Here is a 13,293-nt window from a genome sequence, read left to right on the forward strand (position 1 = left end):
AAAGACGAAGGAAAACTTGAAATCGCATCATATGACCCCTTTAATAAGTGCATTTTAGTTCCGTTGTACGAACATATTTGTATAACAGACAATGCGTATTGACCTCAGATCTTGCGGTATCATGTATTTTAAGCGTATCGTCTAATGTGTTTACGATCATATAAGCATGTTCACGGCCCCATTGAGCTAAAGGTGACTCGGATTCGTGCAGCATGAATCATACATTATTCCCTTCTAGCTTTTTTCCTTCTGAATAGACAGTTGCTGTAGAGGCAAAACACGAAGCGTCAACACGACTGAATTAGATCATTCAAACCGGCGTGCAATTGATGGGAACTAAATTGATGTCTTTTATTATCTGTGACGAAGGTCTTTCTAAGCATTTAACGTACAGAGAGTGACAGAGAAAGAAAAGGACAGTATTTCTAGCTCATTGTTTGAGTTTGATGTGTTTTGGTAAGAGTTAGTTGGCAAAGGTTAGCGGCGCCCGTACTAAACCCCTCTGGCGTCCCTTTGCAGGGCTGAATGTGTGTTATTCTTTACAGTTCACTTATTGAGTGACCCTGTGCATGAACACACACACACACTATGCTCCATTTCACTAAAAGGACAGCTGCTGACATTGACTGCTTTTCAAACACACGCGACCAGCGTTCAGACAGACTACAGACATTAGGTCCAGCCCTTGCTTGATTAGGTTTAAGTGAAAATTTGTAAGCTTAATATATACTATTTTTTATTAAAAGCAATAATGCACTTAGGTCATGCTGTATTGTGAATATATAGCACACATTCCATATTTTTGACAGTATAGTGAGCCAATTCATTTATGCGTGTTTTGTGCTGTTCTGTGTAGTTGTTGACACATTTATTAAGATCCGTTGTCGTTCTGTTTGTCGTACATTTGAATGTAAAGTAAATTGCTGTTATTTTGTGTATAGCATTATGTCAGCTATTTAACTAACTTTAACTTTGCTCCTCAACATTTCTTAACTCCATGACAGTATCTGAGCGTAGAAACTGATTGTAGAAGAAGACAGTTCATGCAAAAGCCCCCTGTTGGCATTGCTGAGAATGCAACATGCACTTATATACAGGTGCATCTCAATAAATTAGAATGTCGTGCAAAAGTTCATTTATTTCAGTAATTCAACTCAAATTGTGAAACTCGTGTATTAAATAAATTCAATGCACACAGACTGAAGTAGTTTAAGTCTTTGGTTCTTTTAATTCACAGCGACATGAGAAAATGAACTTGCAAAGCCTTTGCATTTTCATACTTTTGTAGAGTTTTTTGGGCCTTAATTTTATGGGTAAATTATTTACATTTCTGTCATTCATTTAAAATTATTTACGTTTTTTGTCATTTTACTGTCTTTGTTGATTATCATGACATTTTGTATTGACATTGCAGTTAAAAAACATGAAAAAAGTAAAAAAAAATAATAATAATATTGCAAAATATATTTTTAATGTTACAATATATATTAATTGATTTAATTTTCTGTCATTTATATAAATTGATTTTACTGTCTATAATTATCTTGGCATTTTATTGTCATCTCCTAAAAACCTATAGGTGTGATAAAAAAAAAATTTGTAAAATATTTTATGGTCATTATACCCCTAGTAAAAAAAATACTAAAATTAATTTGAAATACATACATATTTTGCTAAGTATACTACAAATACATTTTCATGTTTAAATACCCTGCAGTTGCACTTTTATTATACCAAACTGGTAAACTTAAAGTCTGCTAAATTGGAACAACTAATTTTGTGCTTAATGCATTTAAGTAGTGCTGAAATATACTTAAGTATATTTGATATTGATAAAGTGTAACTATTGCAAGTATATTTCATGTACACTTTAAATATTTTGCATTAAACACTGATATTATACAGAGATCATACAATCCTTATTAATAGTGATATTAAAGCACATTTTAAGTGTAATATTAAGAAATGTGCATTGTGCAATAAAGAAATATTCCAAATAAAGTTTAATTATAATTTTATATCAGTAAGTCTTAAGTGATATGTCAATAAATATGTAAATTGTTTTGAAGTATACTTACTATGAAATAAATGTATTTTAAATTAATTATGGCATTTTTTTACTAGGGACTATATTTAGTAGCTACTTCCTTGCAGTGACAAAAAAAAAATGTCCCAAAATGTATATTTAATGTTATTTTAATTATAATTATTTACTTTTCTGTCATTTATTTAAAGTTATTTACTTTTCTGGCCATTTTACTGTGTTACTGTGTTTACTGTGATTAACTTGAAATTTTACTGTATGTTGCTGAAAACCTATAGGTGTTAAAAAATATTGCAATATACATTTAATGTTAAAATATATAAATATATATTTAATATTAAAATATATATTGAATCACTTTTCTGTCATTTTTGATTTGACGTTTTACTATGTTGTAGACACTTCTTTGCGGTGACAAACAACATGAAAAACAAATGTTGCTGAAAACCTATATTTATGTCATTATTTATATTATTATTATTATTATTATTTTTACATTATGCTTACACACAGAAACAAACTTTATTTTGTCTAATACAATCAGTCAATAAGCTCAAAGCCTCCGTCATTGTTTTCAGCCAAAACATTGCAGTGACTCATCGTCCGCTTCCGGCCTCGTTTCCTTTCTGCGCTTTGAGTTGTACACCAGAGTAAATTCTATTTATGACGTACAGACACAAAGTTCAAATGATTTGCATCGGTCGCTGCGAGTGCAGTGTAGACACGGTGTCTGTGTGTGAGCAAAGAAAACGATCAATATAAATATAACGATCAATGTACTAAACATCGCACATGTGACTATGCGCACATCGCGATATTGATTCTGAAATTATATATCATGCAGCCCTAGTTTGCTGGCTGTTTTTCTATAATGATTTTTGGATTTTATTGATTTGTATTTTTATTGATTTTATTTGAAGGATTTTGAATTTAAGATTAAAAAAAATATGAGATGAATCCTGTAAGTTGGAGCATGTATTTTTTTAGTGTAATTTATTTATTTATTATATTTTATTCAAGAAATTCATATATATTTCGTTTAGGATTAGGGTTTTGAGTTTAAGATTGAAAAATATGAGACTAATCCTTTAAGATGGAGCATACATTTCTTCAATGTCTTCTCTCTCACTTTTTTTCTTTTGTTGTTATTCTTTTTCTTTTATTTTATTTTATTTTATTTTATTTATTATTACTTTAATACTTAATACTTTCTTATATATAGTTCATGTAGGGTTAGGATTTTGAGCTTTTTATCCACCTTATTCTTCAACGTTTTGCGTTATTACACAAAATTACTGTTTGCATTACAAACCAGTGTGTTCATAATTAAGATAATACATTAAAATAATATGGTAAGACACACCAACTTTCAATATCAAGCAGCAAAACGATATGTTTTGTACAGATAAAAATAACTGGAAGTGAATGAGACCGGAAGCTAGACCCATAGAATTTACAGGGAAGAATAAGGTGGATAGATTAAAGAATAAAAGAATATGAGATGAAACATAATTTTTTTGCATTTGTAGTTAATCATATTTTATTTTTATTTAATTTATTTAATTGAATACTTTCTTATTTGGTTCATTTAGGGTTAGGGTTTGAGCCTTTTATAGATTAAATATGAGAATAATCCTTAAAGCTGAAGCATGTAATTTTTTCAGTGTCCTTTTTTTGTGGCTTTTTTAGTTTAATATTTTTATTTTATTTATTGTAATTAATACTTTAGCTCATGAAGGGTTAGGATTTTGAGCCTTTTATAGATTCAATAATATGAGATGAATATGTTTTTTTTTTTTTTTGCTTTTGTAATTAATAATTTTTATTAATCATATTTTTAATGATTTTAATTAATACTTTCTTAAATAGTTCATGTAGGGTAAGTGTTATGAGCTTTTTTAAAGATTAAAGAACACAAGATTAATCCTTAAAACTGAATTTTTTCAGTGTCCGTTTTTTTTTTTTTTTTTTGTAGTTAATCATTTTTATTTTAGCATAAATGATAGACTAATTTTACGCTGAAATAAAACAAATAACAACATCCATCCACTCTTACCAAAAAAAGTGAGTTTATGTGAAAACATTTGATCAGATCAGACACGATAATACTGTGGTTTAGACCAAATCACACCTGAAATTACACTATGATTTAGAATTACTTTGTTTTATTGTTTAATGTTTAATTGTGTGTCTGCATATATGTGAGTTTAACCGGCATGTCAGTGTGTGTGTTTTGTATGTGGATGTGTGACATTAGTCAGAGGTGGTGTGTGTGTGTGTGTGTGTGTGTTTAACAGTGTGGGACTGTAGACAAGCAGATTAAAATATTAACGAAATAGTTCACCCAAAAAATAAAGACACTTTCATTAATCACCCTCATGTGGTTCACAACCTGTGTTTATTATTATTGTTTGTACAATGACTGTTCATTATAACCACAGCATGTCAAGCTGCTTAAAGGACCAAAACCACCTGCTGATGTGCAATGTTAGCACAGACACGAGGCCAAAATGGACACAATGTTCCTGTTTATGGATGAATGAATGTAGTGTATGTTGCAGTCAGTGCTGTTCAACACATCACACACTCACACAGCACAATATTTCACCTGGAAAAATACAAGACTACAGACATGTCTAAAGAAATTAGGCTTAATTTTTATATCATGTTGACTTTAAAGTAATCAGTTGAAGTTGGATTGAAAATTACTGTGGTTTTTTATCACACAGTGAGCAATAACAATATCTAGTTTTGAAGAAAAGATGATTATGAGCTGTTCTAATCACATTTCTGCACTTCTTTTTCAGTATTTGGGCTGCATTGAAGTTCTCCGGTCCATGAGATCCCTGGACTTCACCACACGATCACAAATCACACGGTAATACAACTCTCTCTGTCTTTCTACAAATTAAAAAATATAACACAGTCACAAACGTTTTAATTTTATTTTGTGCAAGGAATTGTGGGTAATATTAGCTGAAATAGCATGCACAGATGCACACTTCCCATCATAATGGTTAATTTGGTAATATTTTAGTGTATTGCGAATTGCAAATTACTATTAATGAATTACCAATTACTGTTTAGTTTTATGTGAATTGGGATTCAGTTATGCTTTCCATCTAATACAAAAAGTTTCCACAGTTAGTGAAATAAATGATAATATCTTATCTAAATTTAAAGTTATTTATTATTTTAGGTATATTTTTTTAAATTATATTTATCTAAATTTAAAATTATTTATTATTTTAAGTATATTATTATACATATTATTAATACATTTTAAATAAATGAAAAGAAATAGTAGTGTAGTGTATTTAGTTTGTTGCTAAATCTATTTTATATAGAAAAAACTATCAAATTGAGATAAAATTACTGTTTTACCAACTCTGAGTGCAAATATAGATTAATATTATTAATAATCACAAAAGAAAAACATTTAATTATCTGCCCTAATTTTCCTAGGTTTTTATTTTATTTAACAATTTATAAATTTATTATGAAATAAAATTAATTAAAACGAAAAATATTTACAAAAAGGGTACAGATCACTTTGTTTGTTTATTTGTTTGTTTTTTAAATAAAATTATTTATAGAAAATAAAAAAGGGCACAGATAATTGTATTTATATTCATTTACGTTTAATTTGTATTAATTCATTTTTATTTATTTATTTTATTTATTTGTTTGTTTTTTTGTGACTTTAAAATAGTGCTGTCAAACAATCGCATCCAAAATAAAAGTTTTTGTTTACATAATATATGTGTGTATACTGTATATTTATTATGTATATATAAATACACACACATGCATGTATATATTGTAGAAAAATGTAACGTTTATATATTAAACAAATTTATATATGATATAAATGATATGAATATAAATATATACATGTAAATATTTTCAAAATATATGCTGTATGTGTATGTATTTATGTATCAATAATAAATATACACAATACACACACATATATTATGTATAATAACAAAAACGTTTATTTTGGATGCGATTAATCGCGATAAATCGTTTGACAGCACTATTTTAAAACACAGCCTAAGGACTTGATTCGGTTACTTATTTTTGTGAACTAAATAAACCAATTCACTAAAATGATTCGGACTTTCCAATTGTACATATGACACAGAAGACATAGGGGAGAGTGTGATTCAGATGTTGTTTTCTCTATTATATGTTTCTCTTATGTTTATATATTTATAAATATTTATGTTTGTCTGTTGTTTTGCTGCTAAATCACAGTTAATGGCTTTTGTACGCTGCTTTTTAGTTGCTTTACGGTTACATCACAGTTAATGGCCCCGTGTGGCGTTACAGGACTGCTATCAGCTCTTTCATGGCATTTTTATGCTTTTGCTTGATTTGAATCCGCAGCCAAACACTCATTTATTGTTGCTAAAATGAGCGTGTGAGATGTGAATGTGTGCTGATGAGTCATTGCGTAACATCAGATCGGATCCCAGCGGACGCCGCTTGTTTATTGAACGCTGGGCTGTGTGGGCCGCTAGCATTAGCAGCGCTGGAGATGACATGTCATATCCTCTTTTCTGCCTGACTTCCTGCTGTAGTGTTTCACAGGAACACACCAGCCGTTCCCGAGCACTCTCTGGACACAAAGACGGGTCCAGAAACTGAGCTTGAACGTTGAACGATCAACAGGTTTATCTATATTACACCTCAGACATAGTTTTTATTTATTGTGTAAAACATTAAAAGTCGATCAAAATCGATGTGACAAGAACATGTCCAGAAAAAAATAAGGAATTATATTTTATCCAGCTTTTAGGAGCATTCATATTTATTGCATTGTAAAGTTATTTTAATTAAATTTTTTCATTACTGTTATTTTTAAAATTCCCAATTATTGCTATAATGTAAAAAAAAAAAGTATTTATACAGTATGGTAGAATTGGTAGCATTGCATTTATGCGTACTTAATTATGCTTACTTAAATGTACTACAGTAATGAGCGTCTAATGAAAATCAGCATTAATGAGATGAGAATTGTCTAAAAGCATGAAAAGAAAATGGGGAAGATGTGCCTTATTGCTATGAAAAGGAAGTCACAGTGCAAAATAACAGTTTTCTTTCCACTATATGTATGTATATATTTCCTACTGACACACTACAGCAAAAGATAGAAATAACTGACTTAAAACTAACTAGTGTTCTAATCATTTTGGCCACCATATATATGTATATGAAAAATATAATGATCTGCACTCATTTTTCTTAATTCTATTTATATAATATTTTATATTTTGTGTATAGTATTAGTATATTTATGTTATTGTTTATATTTATTAATATCAACCTTCGGCAACCCTGTTCTCTGGATATCGTCATGAACAATAAAAAATTCTAGATTCATATGTGACGATCTTTGGGCCAGATTCACTGAAAGTGATCAAATGGATCCCAGACTGAAGAGTTTTGCTTTGTTGCCAGAATGCCGCTGCAGTGCCACTGTTTTCACACAGCATCTTGACAGTTCGCTGGCTTCTGTACTTCAGAATTACTCACGTCTTCATATTTTTGTCATTTCTCTCGGCAGGGAGGCGATCAGTCTGGTGTGTGAAGCCGTCCCTGGTGCCAAAGGAGCTCTGCGCAAGAGAAAGGTACAGTCAGAGAATGTGTGCAAATATCTTAAAGCAAATAATAAATGCATTTGAACATAAACTTGTTATATTGCAATGCATTTAGCTTTGAAAAAGTCTTAAAAGTACAATATAAAGCCTTGTGAAGTTGGACTTCGAACTTGGAAACCAAAAACTGCACAAGTATGATTTTATGAGGTGATTGTGTGCCTTTGTTATTAAGCATTTTGGCTCATTTGAAAATGCTTTCAGCCACGGTTCTTAACATTTTTGTGCCTTGAAATAAAATAAACATAAAGTGATTTAATATAAAATTATATACTTGTAGTTGCAGAATAAAATAATTATTCAGAAGAACATACTTAATCTTTATTTGAGGAACATGATTTTGGACCGGTGAGATTTCAGTGTGGACAAAGCTATTCAGTTCAGGACAAAAATGAGTGAAATAAATTAAAATAACAGTGCTACAAATTAAATATAAATATAATAAGACTTAATACAATATGAAATAAAATATAAAATGAAATTATTCAGAATATATTTAATCTTAATATAAAATTCCTTAAGTGATTTAAAATTAAATTATTTACTTATTTTATTTCAGCTAGTTGCCAAGCCAACATTTCTCATTTTTGTTTAGTTTGACTCTAAGTACTAAAATAACTAAACCTAAAACTGAAAATAAAATTAATAAAAACTACATACAAAAAAATGTATACAAATAAAATAAAATGAATAAAACAGCAAAATTACTCAAACTTTAACAAAAATTTTGAAAATACCTCAAAATATAAAAATAAAAACAAATTTTAAATATTAATAAAAACTATAATGGCATATCAGTGATACTAAAATAACATTGCTTTCAGCTACCAGTAAGAGTGTAGTACTCTGATCTCTTTTACCATTCTTATATCCAATCCACATACTTCTGCATATTTACCCTAACAAATCAGCACAGAAAATGTGAAAAAAGTCTGCAGATTTGCCTTAACCTGAGCAATTATTGTTTTCCATGAAACCTGACCGTTTTCTAAGACAACAATGTGAATGAAGCAAATTGAGTTACATTGAATTTAATTAAAAAACACCAGAGACGAGCAGAGATAGAGAGAGCTATAGATTATTGCACATGACAACAGGAAGTGGTCAGAGGGGGAGGTTATTGATGCAGATGGAGAAATATAAGACGGAAAAGGAGGAATAAATAAGGAAAAGACTAAAAGAGGAGCATTAGAAGGTTTGGAGTGAGATAAAGACGGTTAGAGATCAAATAAAGGCTGGAGAAAGAGAAATGGCGTGCTGCAGTGTGTGTGTGTGTGTGTGTGGGCATACTGTTAGCACGGTGACTCATTCTGTACTGAGCAGCAGTAATCAGCCCTCCTGCCTCCTGCTGTGTGTGTGTGTGTGTGTGATGCACGTTTGCAGCCGTGGAAAGGGACGTGTGCGTGCGGATTTTAGGAAAGCTTTAAAGCGTGCCGTGCCATGCCGTATGTCCCGATTTAATGACGCAACATTGGATCGATTTAGCAAACAAACACAGAATGATGCATTGCATGCGTGATTTTTATTTTATGAATGTTCTTCCATTTTGTTATATGAATGAAGACTGACTGGAGTGAATTGAATTTCAGTTTCATTTTAGTGTGTTTGGCAAAGCACTGCATTCTAATTGACAAAGCGTTTACAGCTAAATAAATTAGTAAAATAAAGTAAAATAATACTACTACAAATGAAGTCTCAGTATAATGAAAATAAAATAATTTAGAACATATTTAATCTATATTTGTGGAACATGATTTTGGAGCAGTAAGATTTCTCTGTGGACGAAGCTACTATTCAATGCAGAAAAAAAAATTGTCAAATAGATTAAGTAACAATGCAACAAATGAAATATCAATATAATAGAATTAATCAAATATAAAATAAAATTAAAAAATATATATATATTCAGGAAATATTTAATCTTTATTTGTGGAATATGATTTTGGACCAGTAAGATTTCACTGTTCACATTAGCTTCTATTCAATGCAGGACAAAAATTTGTAAAATAAATTGTAAATAAAATGATAAAAGTACAAATTAAACATCATTATAATAAGAATTAACAAAATATTAAATAAAATATTAAAAATAAGAGAAAATAAAATTGCAAAATTATTTAGAACATATTTCATCTTTATTTGCGGAACATGATTTTGGATCAATGAGATTTCGCTGTGGATGAAGCTACAATTCGATGCAGAACAAAAAAATATATTAAAATAAATTAAAATAACAGTACAGCAATAATATAATAAGAATGAGTGAAAAAAAAAAAAAAAAAGTCATTTAGAACATATTTATTTAATCTTAATTTGTGGAACATGATTTTGTGTGGATGAAGCTACGATGTCGATGCAGAACAAATAATTATCAAGCAGTCTAAGAAATAAGCAATCATCAAATTTTGCAAACTTTATCACATGTAAGAAGTTAAGAAGCAATTAAGAAAGCCTGAAGATGAAAACCTGAGCCTGTGTTGCTCTCTTTCAGCCTCCCTCGAAACTCCTCTCCAGTATTCTGGGCAAGAGTAACCTGCAGTTTGCTGGTATGAGTATCAACCTCAACATCTCCACCAGCAGTTTAAACCTGATGACACCGGACTCCAAACAGGTCCAGAAACACACACTTCTCTCCTCTCTCATTCTCAGGATGCAGTGTTCTATTGCAGATGAATGATGCTCCTTCCTGTTTCCACAGATAATAGCCAATCATCACATGCAGTCCATATCCTTTGCCTCCGGTGGAGATCCGGTAAGACTTTACAACATCACACCCGTGATTCGTTCTTCAGCTGACGTTCAGTCTCACCACACTTCATGGCAAATCTTAGAGCGCTCCGAAAAATGAAGCTGTTTAAGACCATATCCAGTAGAACAACTTTAGTGTTTCTGTTAATAAAGGACGGGGCCATAATAAATATGTTCTAGTGGTATTTTATCTTATTTGTAATGTTTTTTACACCAAAAGCTGTGCAAGTTAGCTTTTAGCGATTATTTATTACCACCATTATTTTCACTAAATAAGCTACCTTTAAGACTTGTGTTCATTAATTACTTCATTATTGGCTAGTTTCTGCATACTTGTTTTTTATCAGGTTGCTGAATATTAAATAGATGTTGATATGTAAATATGGTTGGTCATATGCTAATGAGCTCATAGGTGTGATGCCACAATCATGACAGTTTCACAAATTAGTAATTCAGTTCAGTTCAGTAGATTTATTTCAGTCCTCATACACTATTCCAAACAATTATACGTAATTTTACATATTAACCCGAAAAAGGTCAGTTTTTCAGTTTTTAATGTGTGAATGTGGGCGGTCATATGTTAATAAGATGTGACGTCATTATCATCTCAGTTTCAAAAATTAGTAATTTTTGTTGTTTGTAATGTGTAAATTTGGGTGGTCATATGATAAAGAGCTCATAGATGCAATTTCATAATCATGACAATTTCATGAATGAGTCAGTTTTGCAGTTTTTAGTATGTTAATGTACAGTGCCCTCCACTAATATTGGCACCCTTGGTAAATATGAGCAGAGGCCGCTTTGAAAATAAATCTGCAATGTTTATCCTTTTGATCTTTCATTCATAAAATTCACAAAATTCTAACCTATCACTGAAGTAAAACTATGGAAAGTGGGGGAAAATGGGTCAGTTTTGCAATTTTTAATATGTAAATGTGGGTGGTCATCTGTTAATGAGCTCATGGTTGTGGTGTAAAAATATGTCAGTTTCATGAATAAGTTGTATTTGCAGTTTTTAATGTGTAAATGTAGGCGGTCATATGTTAATGAGCTCTTAGAGGTGATGTCATAATGACAATTTCATATATTAGTCATTATTGTTTTGATTGTGATTTCATGAATGAGTCAGTTTTTCGTGTAAATGTCATAATCATGACATGTTCTGGTCTTTCAATATTAAAGTATGGATGGTTATATGTTAATGAGCTCATAGATGTGATGTCATCATGACCGTTGACAAATGAGTCATTTTTGTAGTCCAGTTTCAATAATTAGAGGATGAGTTGTGAATTTCAACGTGCGTAATACATCAAACTCATTTCAAAAGTGCAAGAAATTTCCTGTTTGCCATTATGTGACAGCTTTAAAAAAACATGCTCATAAAAGCATGTAGAAGTGGAATTAGCTCAGTTTAGCTTTGAATCATTCTCTGTGTCTTCTGTCAACAGGACACGACTGATTACGTCGCTTATGTGGCGAAAGATCCTGTTAACCGGAGAGGTATTACTCCCGTCTTTTTCTCTGCTGCATGCTCTGATGATTTGCATGTCATTTTTTGGATGTTAAAATACTTTCCAACTATAAGTAATCCTTTCTTAGGTTGACTTCTTAAAGGAATAGTTCACCCAAAAATGAACATTTGCTAATATTTCCTCACCCTCAGGTCATCCAAGATGTAGATGAGTTTGTGGTAACACTTTCTATGAAGCCCGTATGTATAATACATTATAAGGGTATTCTTAAGGCATTATAATGAATGCATAATGCATTATAAAAAAACTTATAATATGTTATATCAACTCATGAATAATCATAACAACAGTTATAATACATCATAATACTTACGTATTTGTGGTTATAAGTTTATGATTATTTATAACACACAATGAACACCATATAAAATCTATTTTTACATTTATAATGGACTATATATCCTGACATTGTTTATTTAAGATCTGCACAGTATCTTACTACAGCTTGTGTAAGATACTGTGTTAGATGTTGAGTGTTTCCTGTGGAGCTAATGTTAATTAACTGATGTGAGCTTTATACTCCAACTGAAAAAAATGCAATGTTTTATATGGTTACATTTTATTTTGATGGTCCCCTTAATCAATCGACTATAAGCAACTTTGCAACTACATGCCAACTAACTCTCATTAGAGTATTAGTATGCTCAAGAATGGTAGAATAGTATGGTAGAATAAGTTGACGTACTTGCAAAGACACTTATAGTCAGTTTATCTGTTGGTTGACCATCAAAATAAAGTGTTAGCAAATATTTACAGTAGCAGACATACTAATACTCTAATGACCGCTAGTTGATATGTAGTTGCAGAGTCACTTATCAACAGCTGTTTAAAGGGTACCATCAAAATAATCAAACTGATATTACAATAAAAACAGTTCAAAGCAAATGTGTCATATTACACATTCATCTGATCTGATATCTGATCTTATGGCTGTTTGAGAGAAAAAAATATTATTATTATTATTATTATTACTACTACTTATAAGTGGTCTTTGACCGCTTTAAGTAAAGTAGCATAAGAAAAATGGCAAGATATGAGACTTATAATACATTATAACTATGAGAAATATAATCCATTGTAAAAGTGGATGCAACGTGTTCATTGTGTTATAAATCATCATACTCTTAAAAGCTATAACCACAAATAAGTAAATATTATAATACAGGTGCATCTCAATAAATTAGAATGTCGTGGAAAAGTTCATTTATTTCAGTAATTCAACTCAAATTGTGAAACTCGTGTATTAAATAAATTCAATGCACACAGACTGAAGTAGTTTAAGTCTTTGGTTCTTTTAATTGTGATG

General features: G+C 30.5%; 1 protein-coding gene across 1 annotated transcript in view; it reads left to right on the forward strand.

Annotated features, from left to right (window-relative positions):
* LOC107731079 (SHC-transforming protein 3-like) overlaps window positions 1-13,293 on the forward strand; it is a 24,085-nt gene that overhangs the window by 3,541 nt on the left and 7,251 nt on the right. Inside the window, exons 2-6 of the mRNA XM_016542062.1 lie at window positions 4,852-4,922; window positions 7,617-7,680; window positions 10,199-10,318; window positions 10,406-10,459; window positions 11,904-11,955. Coding sequence (XP_016397548.1) covers window positions 4,852-4,922; window positions 7,617-7,680; window positions 10,199-10,318; window positions 10,406-10,459; window positions 11,904-11,955 — 361 coding nt within the window. The remainder of the gene's footprint in view (window positions 1-4,851; window positions 4,923-7,616; window positions 7,681-10,198; window positions 10,319-10,405; window positions 10,460-11,903; window positions 11,956-13,293) is intronic.

Source organism: Sinocyclocheilus rhinocerous, unplaced genomic scaffold, assembly GCF_001515625.1.
Source record: "Sinocyclocheilus rhinocerous isolate Xijiao unplaced genomic scaffold, SAMN03320098_v1.1 scaffold519, whole genome shotgun sequence".
In the NCBI taxonomy this organism is placed as follows: Eukaryota; Metazoa; Chordata; class Actinopteri; order Cypriniformes; family Cyprinidae; genus Sinocyclocheilus; species Sinocyclocheilus rhinocerous.